Below are 18352 nucleotides of genomic sequence, written 5' to 3' on the forward strand. Positions count from 1 at the left end.
CAAGCTTTCGCGGGCAAAGACTCACTTCATCAGACACACATAGTGGAAATTTCAGAGGCAGGTATAAATATACGGGTACATGAAAAGAAGGGAGTACCGATCAAGAGGAAGGCCACAGTTAATGAGTGGAAATGTTTGGGCTCAGGCTAGATCTCAGACTCTCGAACGCTCCTCTCTAGCGGGGTTCCAAAGTTTGGTGTGCAACCTAAGCCCAACATCTACACAGCAGTTTTACGGCGTTGGAGCCTCAGCCCAGGAGCCCCAGTTAGTGGCAGGGGTTTGCTTGTAGTGCACACACTTCCTTTGGGCTCAGAACAAGCTAAAAATATTACACAACCTGAGTGAGGGTGCCTGTTTAAAGAACTCAACCTTAACAATGGGTAATTAGGCCATTAAGGCGTGTGGCCACAGGGAGATGATGCCTAGCTATCCTGACGTTCATCTATCAGTTGCATAAAAATACTTCAGTAATGATAACATATGAGAAGGGAATACTGCTAGCCGAACTATGACTGTATGTATCGCTCAGATCCCTGATGGAAAGTTCCTTGGGGAGAAGAACAGGCATGCTTGAACAAACAGGAACCATCATCCTATCTTGAAGCCAAACAGGTTCTTTAAACACAGCCAGTGTACTAGGAATGAAGCCACCTGTGGAACCTGCTGAAATATTGGAAGGAAATCATGACTTGTGGCTAGCTTAGGGTCTGACTGGGTTTAAAAACAATTCACCTGCCACATCACACCGGCTGGAAAAATAGTGTGCATCAGCAGTGCTGTAACGAGGTGTAAAGGACTCTCACTAGGTGTTAACATGCAGGTTCATTATGGTAACACCTGTGTTTGTCTACTTCCAGCCTAACAGTTTCCATTTGAATTGTAGAGGAGGATAAAAGTTCTGCCTAACTACCAGTAGTAGCAGATTTACATAGTATTTCCCATGATGCTTTGGCCTGTAGTTTTGCTTTGAACTTTTCGAGGTTGGGACAACTCCTTGCTATGTCTGGTGTCTTCTACTGCTTCTGCGATGCTGGCAGTGATGGAGCGAGACAAACACTTGGAGATGGTGGTCTCTCACAGAGCTTCCTGTAACTGAATGAAGAATAAAGCTTCTTGTAAAATGTGACCAATGTAAATGCGACTTATGGACACATATAATGCTTATTTTTTTTTTTCAGTTATACGAAAGCTTGGAGTGGTTGAAAATAGGAAGCCAAGTGTTCTACAAAGCTGGTATAGATTTCTGGAATTTTCAGGTGATTAATGATTAAATTGTAGACCAAGGGCTAGCAACCCCTGGCATGGGTGACAAGAGTGGCACACAAGCTGACTTTCACTGGCATATGAAGTGGGAGCTCAGTCCCGCCCCCTTCTCCTCTGTGCATCTGGGAACTTGCTCAAAGCCATACCGCCTATGATTAACAAAAGACCCACTAATGCCACCAACCACTGCCTAAATGGTTAAGCTCTGCATCTTTATTTATTCATGAAGCTGTTGTAAGTAGGACTATTAGTGACTTTAAAAAGTATCACTGTCACTCAGACTGTGCATAGAAGTCAAAAATTTAAATTTCAGCACCCTGCATCGGAAAGGTGGCAGACACTGTGGTAGAAGGTACAAGGGAGGTTGGCATCTAAGCTGTTTCAGTAATGTATTCCACTCAGTAGACCGTTGATGCTCAGTTTATTACTGATGTGTGCTGTACTATGTGCACTCTCATTGTCATGAGAGATACCATTAAGTAAACTATCCCCTTTTAGAAAAACAGCTTTTCTTGGCAAATGGAATATGGCTTGGGGAGCCAGCTCTGGAGACATACGGTGCTGCGAGTGAGAGCTGTGTGTTACTTTGCTGGATCTGAGTCCAGGCGCTATTTATACTGCAGCATATTCAGCACCAGATTGTGAAATCCTAATACTGAAACAGTGCATCACTGAAATGTGTTCATTCTGTGTGTGCCCCACTATCAAGCATTGGATGTCAAGCAACAGTTATTAACTTTGTCTTTGATAATCTTGCTGGACCATGGATGTTGCTGGGCTAGAGAGGTTCAACCTGTATTAGGACTGCACCAGATATCTTGCGCAATGTGGGAGACCCATGTGCCACTGTTTTCACAAAGCCAGTGGTTTGCCATCTCATAACCACTTTTACAGAAGCTCTCATCTGTAGAGGACTTCTAAGTTTAGATTTGGCTATGATCAGCACTGGTAAAATGCTGTATGTTGGGAACTGCATCAATTTTAGCAACTTCATATCATCCTGGAAGTTTCCTGATGAGTGTTCATGTTAGTCTGAGTTGTCGTGAACTGCTGGTTTCCATTTAGAAACAGCGGTGTTGGATTATTATGAAAGCTAGCAGATAGATGTGTGAATAGCATGGTGTCACTGAGCAACATTACTGCAGTCATCTCTGTGTTGCTTTTGAAAATGTTTACTGACTGTCTTGTTGATCTCTTCTGGTGCCTTGGAAGTGTGTGGATGGCTCAAAGACCAGGTTGCAAGCACTGTCAGTTTAAACGGAGCAAGGTTGTTTGGTACCTTTTGAAGGACTGGGCCCAGAGACAAGTGGATTAAAGAAAGAGGAAGCCAGTAACAGCTGAGGAAATGCTGTGAAGCAAAGCTGTAGTTGTGATAGTACATCTACCCAAGGGCAGTCTCATTATATTCCTGAAGTCTCTGTTTTCTGTGCTTTCCTGGAAGCCCATCCTATATAACACTGAGGCACTGAGACCAGAGATTGAAGACTTCTCTATAGCCTTGACCTGGGTCATTGGAAGATGGGATTGAACCTGAGACCTTAGGGGCAAAGCCATATGTCTCTACTGCATGAGCTAAAAGCCAGCTGGCTATCAGCTAAAGCTGTAGAGGAGACTTCACTCTCCCTGCTCAGTGGTCTCAGTGCCTCTGGCTTACACTGACTCATACAGCATCTCCCAATGTTACTTGGCCACAGAACCCTTTTAAACTCCAAAGAATTTTGCAGAATCCCAAATAACAGTCTCATATATGGAGTGGGAAAAGTAGACTACAAATAAATAACAGAGAGGGAGCTGTGCTAGTCTATATACTATCAAAACAAAAAGCAGTCAAGTAGCACTTTAAAGACTAGCAAAATAATTTATTAGGTGAGCTTTCATGGGACAGACCCACTTCTTCAGACCATAGCCATACCAGAACAGACTCAACATTTGAGGCACAGGTAACCAAAAACAGTAATCAAGGAGGACAAATCAGAAAAAAAATGATCAAGGTGAGCAAATGAGAGAGTGGCGGGGTGGTGGGGGGAAGGTCAAGAATTAGATTAAGCCAAGAATGCAGATGAGCCCCTATAGTGACTCAGATGGATTCCGGGATGGGAATTCTCTGTGCCTTAAATATTGAGTCTGTTCTGGTATGGCTATGGTCTGAAGAAGTGGGTCTGTCCCACGAAAGCTCACCTAATAAATTATTTTGCTAGTCTTTAAAGTGCTACTTGACTGCTTTTTGTTTTTACAAATAAGTAAGGGTAATAATAAACAAATGCTAAACAAGGTCGTGAGATCAACATTTAGTTTAATAGCACATATTTAAAAACAAAAATCACATTTAATGTGTACAAAAATAAAGCTCAAAAATGAAGATGGCATATTTAAATGTGAGAGGACATTGGCTCCCCTTTCCGTCCATGTGCTGGCTACTCTGCGAGTGAAGGGCTCTCTGCAGCTCCCTGCCCTGCCGCTACTGAAACAAGGGAACTACATTCAGTTGGTTTATTGGGTGGATCCCTCCTGCTGGATGTTAAACCAATTCAATTTAGTTCTACTGTTTGAGTGGCGGCATGGTAGGGGTTTTCAGAGAAGTCAGCCACGGCAGCGTCCGGAGCTGCAAATGACTCCTCATAGAGCTGCAGGTTGCCACAAGTCCTGACGATTGTCAATTTATATTTGTCACAGTTAAATTTTTAAATGCAAGACATCACACGACTATACTATATTTGTATTCAGTCACCACCATGATCCACACTTCCGGACAGGGAGTACGGGGATTTACGGTAGTATATAAGAGGTGATCGCCCCACTGACTGACTGCGCTTGGAGGGCCAAGTAGTGACATCATTGTCCCCACTCTCTGGCTAAACCGGCGTTATGCAGGGATGCTTATCGTGGCAAACACAAATGAAAATTGTTTTTCCTAAAGCTCATAAATGCTTCATAAAATGCTATTGAAATGGAATTTTCTTGCAGAACCCTTATTTTCACTTTGTGGAACCCCAGGGTTCCACTGAATGCCATTTGGGCAACACTGGACTAATAATTTGTAGTTGTTTCTGGTGTTGCCCAGGATGTGCTGGGCACTGTGTAAGCTTTTAAAAGAAGGGAAGGCTTCTGCATTAAAGAGATTACACTACCTCATGCAATGTTATGATTTCTTGCAACAAGCCTACCTAGAAAGGGTGTCGCTGCTGTTACTATAGGAGCAGAGGTATAAACAGGGACCTGGAAGACAGCTGTGCTATTTTCAGTTTGTGGTCAAGTACAGCGCTGTTGCTTTTTGCCAAAGAAAGCAACCATCTGCCTGGTGAAATGTGTCTCTGGGAGTGAACTCTAACTACTTCATCGATTTCAAATGCTATTTGTACTGGGAATCACACCACAGTCAGGATGTAACTGTGTGCTGAGCCCACACACAGGAATTTTCTGCCTCAGTTCAAAACCAAATCTTTTATTTACTCAAGGGTTGTGCAGGCTTTGAAATCGGGAGTACAGGGTATTTAAAGCCTGTCCTAACTTAGAAAGGGCAGGCTTTAGTGAGAGGAGGAGTGGTGGTGGTGGTGGTGGTGGTGGTGGTGGTGACGGAAGGGGAACACACATCACCTTCTTCTCTGTCATAATTCAATCAACACGAATATGTAAACAGCTCTGTTTACAATTCAAAATATGTCTCTTCCCCTCCACTTAGTTAGCTCAATTGTTGGACAGAAATAGCTTTGTGTTCAGGGTTGCAATAAATCTCAGAGCAGGTTCCGAACACCCTGACCAAGCAGATAATCAAAAGGTTTAATCAACAACTGATAGATATGTATTATGTTTTTCTTTCCAGGAATAATCAAACTTGGGAGGTGGAACCCTCTCCCCCTCAGTTATGTGACGGATGCACCAGATGCGACAGTAGCCGACATGCTACAAGATGTCTATCATGTTGTGACATTGAAAATCCAATTACAAAGGTGGGTGTTTCTGAACAGCTGGCCTCCTCTATTCTCTGAGCTGCTCCGTTGATCACAGCATTACTACAGAGATTAGCACGTCCTGTCTTCATTAATTTCTGGGCTTTTGATGAAATGAAAGGAAAATGAAGGGAAGGATGCTTCACCAGGCACATGCCCACTGTTTTTACCTTTTGTTTGCCAAAGCAGTGAAACCACAGTGGTGTGCTAGGGGCAGCCCGGAGTCAGACTGGAGAAGAGGTGGGTGTAGGTGGGTGGGGAGATTCCATCAGCCAAGAGAGAGCTGGAGCCTTTAAAGGGAAATTTTCCATGGCATCTAATTTAATGTGTCCTCCAGGCCTGATTAAGTGCTAAGCACGCTATATGTGAAAAATAAACACCACCTCTGTTTCCAGGAGTCAGGTTGTGAGAGTCTAGACTTTCTGCTGACTCTGGTTCAGACAGAATGGCCCAGAAAGCGTGTTGCTTTTTCTCGTTTCCCGAGCCCACTCCTCGCAGGGTTGGGGGCAGGGATAAATCCTATCTCTGTGGTTCCTTCTGATAAACGATTTCCTGCTCAGGAACATCTGATGGACAATTCTACACACACTTTTTATGTTCTGTGTTTTCTTTCCCTTTCTTCCTCCTGTCCATTTAAAGACACTAGAGGCTAGTGGGCTGTTCACGGAAAAGGGTGGAGGGTTCGCCCCATGGACTCAGCAAAGCCCCCTCTCTGTTCTTCTGGTAAAGCTGGGATATACCTCATCAGACAGTTGGCCTGTAGTCCAGTGATCAGGATGCTTTAACGGAAGCAGTAAGGAATAGTGGATTATTGTGAACTGTCTTGCCCATATGAAAAGGTTTCTTTTAACTTCATCATTATTGGGAGTCTCATAGCTGTCTCATCCAAGCACCGTTAATTAAATTAATTAATCCCATTGCAAAAGCCTCCTACAAGACAACAGAGGGTCTTACTGCACTCTCTGCATGTCTGATGGGATTGAATCTATGCAGTACACTGAGGCTAACCTATACTTTGAAACTTACGGCTCTGCATGCTTTCTGCCTTAATGGCAATATTTTTCACTCCTTAAAAATGAACATCCACCTTAGAGCTGTGAATCTGGCACATGCTCTTTCTATCTGGGGGTGGGGGTGGGGGAGTCATGAGCAACTGGTGTCACTTAGGCTATGTATCCCGAAATAGCAATACCACAGCTTTTCCCTGTGCTCAAAATAGTGCTGCCATTTCAAGCACGGTATTCTGGTTCTGGTACCCTGTGTTGGATGAGGGGTAATGGAACTTTCAGAATCATAGAATTCTAGGGCTGGAAGGGACCTCAGGAGGTCATCTAGTACAGCCCCCTGCCTAAAGCAGGATCAAACCCAACTAAATCATTTCAGCCAGGACTTTGTCAAGCTGGAACTTAAAAACCTCTAGGGATGGAGATTCCACCACCTCTCTTGGTAATGCATTCCAGTGCTTCACCACCCTCCTGGTGAAATAGTTTTTCCTAATATCCAACCTATACCTCTCCCTCTCTAACTTCAGACCATTGCTCCTTGTTCTGCCATCTGTCACCACTGACAAGAGTCTCTCTCTATCCTCTTTAGAGCCCCTTTTCAGAAAGCTGAAGGCTGCTATCACATTGCCCCTCAGTCTTCTCTTTTGCAAACTAAGTACGCCCAGATCTCTCAGCCTCTCCTCATAGATCCTGTGCTCCAGCCCCCTAATAATTTTCGTTTTCCTTCGCTGAACTCTCTCCAATGTGTCCACATCCTTTACGTGGGTCTCAGAACTGGATGCAATACTCCAGATGTGGCTGCACTAGTGCCGAGTAGAGAGGAATAATAACTTCTCTAGATCTTCTGGAAATGCTTCTCCTAATGCAGCCCAATATGCTGTTAGCCTTCTTGGCTACAAGGGCACACTGTTAACTCATGTCCAGCCTCTCATCCATGGCTTATTCTGAACTTCAGTGCCATTTGGATGGCACCAAGTTCAGAATAAGGAATTTCAAAATAATATATGCAATTTGCATAGTGCAAATTGCATGAATTATTTAGAAAACAATTCATCATGTAGACATTGCCTTAATGACTGAAATAGCCACAACTCAATTCAGGGAAAAAACCTGCTCTTCCTGATCCAAACATGTAGTCATGAGACTGAAATTGAAGAAACCCGCCCTCTTAAATGCTTAGTTTCGTCCAGCTATTGCTTGGTATAAATGATGCTAATATACTAGACCACATGTAACCTGAATTCAGGATAAGACATGGTATGGAAACAGCTTTCATGCCACTTAGAGTACTGCTGTCAATGGGACAGACAGCCATTCTCATCCTGCTTGACCTTTTGGCAACATTTGACAGGGCTGATCATAAGACACAGCCGTCTCACCTGAGACGGGTGGTAGGAGACCTGACTCATATGTTGCAATGCTCTGAGACTTCATCAGAGGAACACACCCAATGAGTAGTGGCAGGGAACTGCACCTCTGCTAACAAACTCCTTGTCTGCGGAGCTCCACAAAATCAGTTTCCTCTCCAGTTCTTTACAATGTTTACATGCAGCAGCTACTGAAAATAGTCAGACAGCATTGTGAGTAATGTCACAAGCATGGGTTCAGATAGCATCAGTAGGCAGAGGGAGCACAGCTCTCCCTGCCCTTCACCACATCTGTTCAGCAGGATGCGCACAGCATGGATGGGATCAGCACATAGATGAAGAATAAGAGGCTGAAGCTGTACCTGAGGAAGGCAGCAGTTATTCTGATGGGCAGAGAGAAGTGTCTCCAACACAGTCTGCCCCATTGAAGTCATGTGTCTACAACTGGTCAGTGCAGTCTGTAGTTTAGTAGCACTCTTGGATTCTTTGCTGACACTTAACTCTCACACAGCAGCTTTTATGAATTAACACTCTGTCATCTCTAGTTGCCTAGGAGCCTCTCTTCCCTCCTGGTGGATGAAGACCTGGTCTCACTTCCTCACACCTTTTGTTACCTCTTGGCAGGACTACAGTAATGTGATATACCTGGGCAGGAAGCCATCAGCCCTTAGGAAGCTCCAGCTAGTACAGAATGCAGTTATGCATCCCCTCAACAACATGGGCTACTGTGAGGGCATCGTACCCGTTCTCTGCTCTCAGAACTAGCTTCCCAAAGATTGTCAGATTTAAGGTCTTGGTCTTTGTCACCAGGTGGGCCCACAGTATCAAAAAGTGCTTGAAATTCTGAGAGGAAGACTGTGTGCAACAACTCCTCTTCTTAGGTACAAAGGCATTTTCTAGCACGAGGGTAGAGCTCCTCTCTGCAGGAGACAGAACACTTCTGTGAATCATTCTGAGACTGAAACAAAGTGCCCCCCGTGCCCCCCTACCCCTGGAAAAGAAAACTGTCACAAACTTCTCTGCCCTCCTTGCTGATCGATAGGTGCCCTTCTCTGACTTGGCCTTCTCTACAACCATGGAGTGCATACTTTTTTTTTTTTTTAATTACATAGTCTTACAACAACCAAACTCACCTGGAACGAAACCTTCCTGAAGGCTAGGGAAGCACATACAGTTCCCTGCCTGTGGAGAGGAGAGGGAGGATGACTCACCTGTGACAGACCTTAGTCGTGTTGGGGAATGCACGGCTGGAAGGTGATTAGGTACCGTTGTGTGGAGGGCAGGGTACATATCAATACAGAACAGAATTCTGTTTCAAGCCAAAGCCTTTCCCTCCAGAATGAGGGCTTCCCTTGCTGTTTAACCATGTGGTGCAATACGTTTTTTTTTTTTTTTTTTTCTTTTTAGCAGGGGCGTCTGTCTGTGCTGAAGGGGCTGCTTTTCCCAGTCATTTGTGTGGCCTGCATTAAGCAGAGCACTTTGCACTTCTACAGGCTGCAAAGGAAACAGCTAGGCACACATGTTACATCACTTATGTAGGATTAACTAGCATTTCTGTCATGTGCTGTAATTCTTTAGTAGCAGCACGTCTTGTTGGTGCAGGGGGGTGCAGAGTGGAGAGTGGGGATGTTTAAAAAAAAAGTTTGAGCTCCAGACTGTAAGGTGGGGGTGACTTCATAAAGATGCCTGGTTGTTGCACGAATGAGCAGGTAGCCTTGCTGGTGACGTTTCTACTTCATTCTTCTGCTTTCTGTTTTCACAGTTGTTCGAAGTTGGAAGACTTGCCAGCAGAGCAATGGAACCATGCCACAGTCCGCAATGCCTTAAAAGAGCTGCTTAAAGAGATGAATCAGAGCACATTAGCCAAAGAATGCCCTCTCTCGCAGGTGAGTGCGTCAGCCTGTACTAGAATCTAAAGCCAGTGCCTGCTGAGCAAGGTGTTCCCGCCAGACTGTTTAAGAAATGTTCACTCTCTTTGGGTTCTAATAAGAAAGGAGAAATTCCCACCTCTCTGTGAAAATATCTCTTTACACTTCCACTGTGGTGCACTAAGTGTGATGTGTTGTTAGAAGGAAAATGATTGGCTTGTGCCCTCAACTTCAGAGGGACCCTAAATTCTCCATATATATCCCCTCCAAACTTTGCACTATCTCTCAATGCCCAAATTGCAACACCCACTGATCTTCATTGGCAACATACGTTGGGGACACACACAGGTTTTTGTCAGTCTCTGATTACAAGGAAGTGTACGTGACTCTCATCAGTGGTGTGCCAGTTTCTCGGAAAATACAAGAAAAGACTCCGTGAGAAACTTCACACACACACTCATTACCCAGTACAACTTTGTCACTTGCAGTGAGGATATAACCATAGTTCAGACTCTTGATGAAACTGAGCTTTAGTTCAAATATCATGCATGGAGACTTCTACAAAGTTGTCAAGGTTTGTTGAGCCACCTCTCTGCACTACCAAAAAAGCCAGCATCCGCTGATTCATACTACTAGGGAAAAAGATTAAAAACCTGAAAAATGTCATTCCACCCAAACAAGCCTCACATGCAAAAATTCAGTTCATTTTCAAACACCAGTCTGAATGTTGTCCCCATGTTTTTGCCTGCTTTCAACTTATAGGTTAGAGACTGCCAAGCAAAGCAAACCTGAGTAAAGACATTCCAGGCTTGTATAGTGGAGTGAGCTAACCCACACTAACTTCGGCATTTTTATCAGGTTTGCTAGTTTATAAATTAAAATATGTTGTTTTTAATTATGATCATCACAGACTCAACCTAGGATTCAGAAATCAAAGATCTTTGATCGTACGTTGGAACCAGGTGCCCATTAGATGTATCCCGCCCTGAAAAAGATTGCAGTGGGGCTCAGGTGTAATACGGGGGGCGGGAAATTTAGATTCTTTTCTGGACCGTACCAATTGTAGAACCTTCCTAAGGTTATCATAGTTACAGAACTAACAAGGATAGAAAAGAAGTTTAACTCACATTTCTTCCCGAAGTGATTCTGAATACAGGGCATGGATGCGTTAAATGAAATGTTCCTTTCACAGAATAGAATAATACTTTAAAGTATGGGCACTGCAAAAAGATAAATCTGATTGGCTAAGGAGCGTTCCAGCATGTTGGCTGGTACTCTTTGGCTGATGGAAACAAAATCAGTGCATAAAAATGACATTTAAAGAAGTTAGATTAGATATCTGCAATGCCCAGGTGGAGGAAGATACCTAGACTTTAAGTCTGAGTGTCCCAGTGCACTTGAGCTCTACCACTATGCAGCATAATTGAACAAAGAACCAACTCAAGTAGTGGCAAGAATTTGTTGCTCAGGGGTTCTTTCTGTCCATTTCAAAGCCTTCAGTCTGGGAATATGGCAGTTAGTTTACCCCTCTCTAAACTCATCCTGATCTCCATAAGCAAGATTATGGCTGTGGTCTGAAGAAGTGGGTCTGTCCCACGAAAGCTCACCTAATAAATTATTTTGTTAGTCTTTAAAGTGCTACTTGACTGCTTTTTTGTTTTGATAAGCAAGATTAGTGGTGGCAGGACTGTAGGAGAGGGAGAATCCATACCCTGGTGGTGATGCAGAGGATAAAGATACAGAGACATAACTCAGCAAAGCATTAGCACACACTTACCTTTAAGCATACGCTTAAATGATTTCCTGATGGCGATAGACTTTGGAAGCCAGGACAGAATGAATACACTTTTTGCATTACAGCTACAAAAAGTTTAACCTCTTTTGTGCCTTCCAAAAAGTAAAACATACAACCTTCCACTGTAGGGAAGCTGTCTACTATGGTAGTCTGGATTTGCCTTTGTGCAATTCCATCTCCCAAATCGGTTTAAAAAAAAAACAAACCCCACACCAAATGTGAAATGTCATTACAGTCCCCTTGTGGTTAATATATTATTGACAGCAGCAAATTATGGAACTGTCTCCTAGGAGTCAAACTGCAGAGTAAATGCTGCTGTTTATTAATGTGCTCACAACGCATCAGGTTTTCCTCTGTACCGAAGTCAAAGAGAGGCAGCAGAGGGAGCTGTTTTTTCCCCCAGTGACCATGGTCCTTCTCTTGTTCCTGGCATATGAGCTCTTCTTGCAAATTCTTATTGCCACTAAAGGCCAGTTTAATCTTTCTCTTTGATTTACAGTTGTTGTTTTTCCTGCTAGGTATATTAGGCATTTGCCGCTTAGGCATCCTTTGCATAAGGCTGATGTTCAAACAAATAAATCCCTGTTAACCAATGTGGTGGAATCAGGGTGACAGGAAAGAAATCCAATTATTTCAGCATTTGTGTCTTCCGAGATTATTGTAAAAATCATTCCAACGTTGCTTGTTTATCTCACATACTGCAGGTTGAACCTCTCTAATCCAGAATTCTCCTCTGGCAACACCCATCATCTGTCATGATTTTAGTTAGCCGGACGACCACTTATCATGGCTGTATCAAGTGTCTCATGGTCCCATAAAGTTTGTTTACAGCCACCTGTCCTGGCTCTCAGTGTTCACTGTTGTAATTTAGCTGCAATTTACCCCTAAATGTCTTCTAAGAGCCCAGTAGGCAGTGGAAGTGTTGGTAATGTGCCGGACGATATTGACCTTCCATGGTGTGGGAATATTCTCTCGTTTGGCACCGGTCAGGTTCCAAAGGTGCTGGATGAGAGCGGTTCAACCTATTTTATAAACGTCATTTCCTTCATGTGGGCTCATGTTTTTTTGTTTCCATCCCATAGCTTTCTCCTTTTATTTTAACTTATGGCATTACATCTAGTTTATATGAATCCTCTGCCAGTTCTAGTATGTGTATCAGTGGGTGCTGGCTTTCTTTCTATGTGGATATGATGGAATTGGCCACCCACCCATGCAGCATGCCTGCTACTTGGTCTAATCTTTTGTCAGCTTTTTAAAGTATTTTTTGAAGCCAAATGGTCATTAGCCCAGGCATTATGTTAAGAAGTTCATAGCTACAGCAATGGGTTTGCTTGCCAAGCCTTTCCTGAGCAAGTACTTTCTTTTCTGGAGAGTTAACAAGAGTCCTCTGAGAACTACACCTCTGATTCTTTCTCTTAAAATTAATGGAAAGGAATGTTTTTTTTTTTTTCCTCTATAGCTAGCAACCATTTACGGATTTATCCCCCATTTTTGCCTAGTGTCAAGCAGGTGAATACCGTCTCTCTCTTGGGATTTTTACCAATTATTTTGTGCTATTTTACCAGGCTTTGCTTTCCCCAACAGAAAGAAGGAGAGAGGAATTTATGCCCTTTTTCTTCCTCAGAACCATTACAGCTGTGCTCTTAGTGATGCCCATTTATTGTAGCGCTTACAGAAAAACCTGGTGGAAAAAAAGAGCTCTTGTGGGTTGTCTTTTTATAAGCAACCATTCCCATGATGACCAGGCCAAGGAAGTTTAACTCCAGTTACTTTTAAAAATGTCTTGTTTTGGAGCATCTTGCAGCTGAAGTTTCCACTCTGTTATCCCTTCAAAATGCTCATGTTTTCTCAGGGCACACTTTAGAACAAGCAAGAGGTGAAGGGGAAAGAAGTACTAAGGTTAGGCTTAAAAATAGGAATTTTAATTTGAAAATTGAAGCCTAGTTATGATGATTAGAAAAAAAAATTAAAAAAATTCCAAAACCTTATTTCATAGTGTCATTCTAGTGGAAATGTGAAAGGGAAGAGGAACCTGGGTGTTAAAAGTGAATTCATTCCTCAAAGACTGAAACAAATCTTTGTACCCTCCAATCTACCTTAAGAAGTCTCTCTATAGTAAATTCTTCTTAGCTTCCTAAGACCCCCGTAACTCAAGGGGCCAGGAGAACTGGAGTCTTTTAAGGTTGCAACAGACTGGGGTGAATAAATGAGTAGGGTTGGATTTTTTTAAAGCGCCGTAAAAGTGGAGTAAGCCAGAAGTGAGCTTAACTAGTATCTTAGCTAAGGGGAAGATCCCATTTTACATATATGCCCAAGGGCACCCATGTGCCAGGGTTGGAACCTGAGTAAATCAATTGCTTTGAGGTTGTGAACTCTCTCTAATCTCTTTGACTGTGCCGAAGTATCATAGCAGGTGTCTGTAGGCATAAAAATGTGATTTCAGGAAAGGCTGCATTGGCTCACACACTGTGGTTAGCTTTGTGGGCTTTAGCTTGAACATTCGCTTAGATCCATGTATCTTTGTATAAATGTAGATATGTGCATAATGGAATGATTCAGCCCTGGAAGAGTTTAAAATGTAACTATTATTTTCTCTGTAAAATTGAGATTACTACAGGATGAAGCTCTCTGGTCTGGCACTCAGTCATCTGGCAACATCTATAGTCCAGCGTAATTTCAGTTAGCTGGATGACCACTTATCATGAGTGTGGCCAAGTTTCCCATGGACCTGTAAAGTTTGTTTACAGCCACCATTCCTGACTCTCAGTGTTCTGTGCTGTTATTTAGGTGTAATTTACCCCTAAATGTCTTCTAAGAGCCCAGTAAGTAGTGGAAGTGATGGTAATGCTGCTAGATACTATTGACCTCCTGTGTCTGGCAAATTTTCTGGTTTGGCCCCAGTCAGGTCCCAAGGGTGCTGGACTAGAGAGGTTCAACCTGTAGCAATAACAAAAATACTTTCTACCACATGGCCCAAAGTGCCCCAGGTGTAAAACTCTTAATTGTTTTGTACCAGTAGTTGCTTAGAGGAAACCTGGAAAGGATCAGGTGGAAATCCTGGCAAAGCACTTTGGAACTTTCAGCTGAACCATGTTTTGTTGTGGCCCTTGGATACTTTGAAACTGTACTTTTGCATTTCCTCTGCTTGGAATAGCTCTGTGTTAATTTTTCTGTTGAGTGATTTTTCACACAAGGGCTAATCACATTTCGATAAATTACATTAATTTAACTTATTTGCCTAACTGTTGTTCTGCAGCGAGTAGCACGGATGTTCTCCAGTTCTTGGCTGTGTGGTCTTGTTGCAGTTGGAAGCAGAACAGAAGCATCTGAAAAGCATTATTTGGATTGTGCATGTTAATCTTATCTTCAGTTATCGGGTTCCTAAATCACAGTTGTTCTTACCCCTTGTGTCTAATGGGTGTGTTCCTCAACATGACACTGCCTGTAGTTATATGTTTAAAATGAAGATTCTATGACATCACAACCATAAATTAAAGTGACAGGTCAGTGGGAGTTGGAGACAGGAGTCTTGGTTTGCACATCATCTTTTTTGCATTATTAGTGAACCTAGAGCAATCATATCTGGGGATGCAGAGTGGGAAATACAGCCAATTTTGAGTCCTTAGCTGTGACTGCATTAGGCTTTGAAGGCACAAATGGGTGATCAGCGTGCGCTTGCATGCTGTTGAGTTTCTCTGGAAAAGAGTTTTAATTATGCTTTTTAAAACACACTTCTGTCTCCTTCTACTTCCAGAGTATGATTTCATCTATTGTAAATAGCACATACTATGCCAATGTGTCAGCAACCAAGTGCCAGGAGTTTGGGAGATGGTATAAAAAATACAAGAAGATTAAAGGTAAATTAACGTCCATTATTTTTTGTTTCCAAGCCAATGAACAACATTTGAGTGTTCGAAAATTTGTTTTAAGTATGATGATAATAAATCTTAATGATATTACTGAATTTGTCTGCATAGAGGGGACAGTTGTAGCACACTGGAAATTAAATCCAATGCATTATGAACAAGGAAGGTGTAAAAGAAAAGACTTTTAAAGAAAACATACTATGGGTTGAGCCTCTTTAATCGGGAATGCTTTCATCTGGCAACATCCATAATCCGGCATCACTTTAGTTAGCCGGACGACCATATCATGGGTGTGGCCAAGTTTCCCGTGGTCCTATCTGGTTTGTTTACAGCACCAATTCTAGCTCTCAGTGTTCAGTGCTGTTATTTAGCTGTAATTTACTCCTCAATGTCTTCTAAGAGCCCAGTAAGCAGTGAAAGTGTTGGCAATGTGCTAGACAGCGTTGACCTCCTGTGGTCTGGCAAATTCTGTCATCCAGCATTGGTGAGGTCCCAAGGGTGCTGGACAAGAGAGATTCAAGCTGTAGTGACAGCACATTTTAGATTGCGATTGCACTGAAATGATCAACAGGGTGTGTGTAAAAAAAAAAAAAAAAAAAAAACGGGGAGGAGAGTCTTCTTTAGTAGGTCTGAATTGAAAAGTTAAATTGTTATATAAATCACCATCATATTTTATTTGTAAAAGCTTAACCCCCATCTTCCTGAGTTAAACATGTCCTTGCTTTCTGTTTAAATACAGTTAAGCGTATTGGCATTCCTTCCATGTCATATCACCTGGAATTTAGGTAGCATCAGTTTATTTGAGACCAAGCTGCCTGTAGGCAGTGGACTAAATTCATCCCAGCCATTGCCACTTGTACCAGGATGAAAACGGCCATTATTTTTATTACATGGAATGGAATTATGTTCGTTTGTGAAATACTAATGTCTCACATAGGCATACTATTCTGTGTAGGTTCTTCTAATGCCGGAGCATCTTCTAGCAGTGCATTAAGGGACGTTACTAACGTCTGTTATGTGTAATTCATTCTTTCTCTCATCCTTTTCTCAAGGGAGAATTATATGTACAAGGCAATGTTTTGTTTTGGTAGAGTTTTGTTTTAAATACACATGCTGCTATGCATTTGTGTGAGACAAAATATGGCTGATGAAGTGGTATTTGAAGCGGGAGTCGGTGAGGTTTGTGATGGTTCTCTGTTTCACAGTCTCAGACCGACCCCAAGCAAGCTGGTTTTCCGCATAGGTGAGACCTACCTTTAGGGTACAAAATTCTCTCTTGCCTAAAGAGTGAAGTTGTTGACCAGAGTCTTAATCTGAGAACTTTGAGTATCTTTTATATATGCTGGGCCCATGCTATTTATGAAGCACCAGGAAGTTAAGGTCTTAGATCTCAGATTTGACGTGCTATTCTTTGAGAAACCACTGAAAGGAGCAGAGGACAGAACTGATGTGTTCATGGTAGTTTATAGTTGCTAAGGTTTTCATTGCAGTTTTTTGTTTTAGTAGGTGTGTCTTAAGGACAAATGGCTTCTTGCCCAGGTATATCACATTATTGTAGCACAGATGGTGGGTCACAGTGGTGCGTATAACTAAAGCCAGGTCATTATGTGTCAGGATGTGTTGGACTCCTCTAGTCAACTAGAGATAAACATTAGTATGTGAGAGTTCAGTATTGGCAAAGATTCCAAGAGTACTCTTGAACAACAGACTGAATTGACCAATTGCAGGTATGTGTCATCAACTAAAGGAATTGTACTGTTAGTGCAAATTCTTCAAAATGCTGTCCTATGCCCATGAGCATGTCTCTCTGTTTTACTTGGGTTCAGCGCCAATCAACTGCTCTTCATCCACCAGGCTGATCTCATTCAATCACTGGGCCATCTTGGTGGTGTGTAGCACCAAATATTTGAATAAGCAATAATTCTGGCAAATACAGGCTGGTAAAACCAGCTTCAGTTGTCATGGGTTGGTCTCTTAAAATATCAGCTCAACTTGCAGCAGCAGTCCAAAGACCTAACAATATTAGGAACCCTTAGGGAAGAGAGGTAAAAAGATGGAAAATATCACAATACATCACTAAATAAATCCATTGTATGCCCACACATTGAATACTTCATGCAGTTGTGGTCACATAATCTCAAAAAGATAAATGAGAATTGGAAAAGTCACAGAGGATTACACAAATGGGATATGGAGCAACTTCCACATGAGGACAGGTTTAGAAGACTGTTCATATTAGAAAAGGGGGATACGTTGGCGGTATATAAAATCATGAGTGGTGTGGAAAAGGTGAACAGGGGAGTAATTTTTACCCCTTCACAACACACACAAACTAGAATCAGCCAATTAAATTAATAGGTGGTAGGTTTTAAAAACAAACATATGTAAATCTTCCCATGATTTGAAGTCAACCAGTGAAAGTTGTTTCAAGGGATGTTGCGAAGGCCAAAAACATAAGTGACCCAAGGTCAGGCTTATTAGCCAAGAAGGTCAGAGACTCATCTTGTGTCTCTAAACTTATAACTGCTAGAGCATGGGAGTGAACAACAGAGGTGGAATACTTGATGAATCATGTTCCTTTCAGTCCTTCTGAAGCCTCTGGCACTGGTCATTGTTGGAAAAGAGGATATTTGACTTGACTGCCAACACACTGGCTTCACATTTCTTGTAGAAAAAAGTAAAGCTATATGTTTTTACATATTTCTGGCACGTCAGTCTCTGTCATCTTGTCATTTCACCAACTGGCTGCAGGTAGAAGCTGAAAAAGAGTGGAGAGAAACTTGATCTTTGTGGGACTCAACAAACGAGGGATCTAGTTTCAAATCCATATAGTTTGGATGTGCGTCTCCAGGAAAGACTGGATACACTTTAGCACATCCTCATGACCTCAACTATCTCACTCATAGTCAGCAGTGTCAAATATTGTGGGCTGGTCAAAAGAAGATGAGAATTGATGTCTGCTCGTCATCCTATTTATTGCAGGAGATCATTGATAAGTGCAACTAAAGCTGGTCCTAAATATAGCCTGGCCTAAATCCAGACTTTGGGGACTAGGGCATTAGTTTAAGTAGACGTTTGTTTGTGTAACTGACCCATGCCTAGATTTTTCTGAGAGCTTGCTCAATAACAGCAGGTTTGACACTGAGCTCTAGTATGCTCAAAGAGGGCAGGTTGCTTTGGTGTCAGTCTCTAGAAGGTGTAACAGGGAGGCCAGTAGGCCCTGCTAGGAAGGGAGAAAAGGC

The 18352-nt window shown here is 42.5% G+C and overlaps 1 protein-coding gene across 1 annotated transcript in view; it reads left to right on the forward strand.

Annotated features, from left to right (window-relative positions):
- SATB2 (SATB homeobox 2) overlaps positions 1–18352 on the forward strand; it is a 166628-nt gene that overhangs the window by 60746 nt on the left and 87530 nt on the right. The window contains exons 3-5 of the mRNA XM_075001283.1: positions 5084–5210; positions 9344–9467; positions 14999–15101. Of these exons, the coding sequence (XP_074857384.1) occupies positions 5084–5210; positions 9344–9467; positions 14999–15101 (354 nt within the window). The remainder of the gene's footprint in view (positions 1–5083; positions 5211–9343; positions 9468–14998; positions 15102–18352) is intronic.

This window comes from Carettochelys insculpta, chromosome 8 (genome assembly GCF_033958435.1).
Source record: "Carettochelys insculpta isolate YL-2023 chromosome 8, ASM3395843v1, whole genome shotgun sequence".
Taxonomy (NCBI): Eukaryota; Metazoa; Chordata; order Testudines; family Carettochelyidae; genus Carettochelys; species Carettochelys insculpta.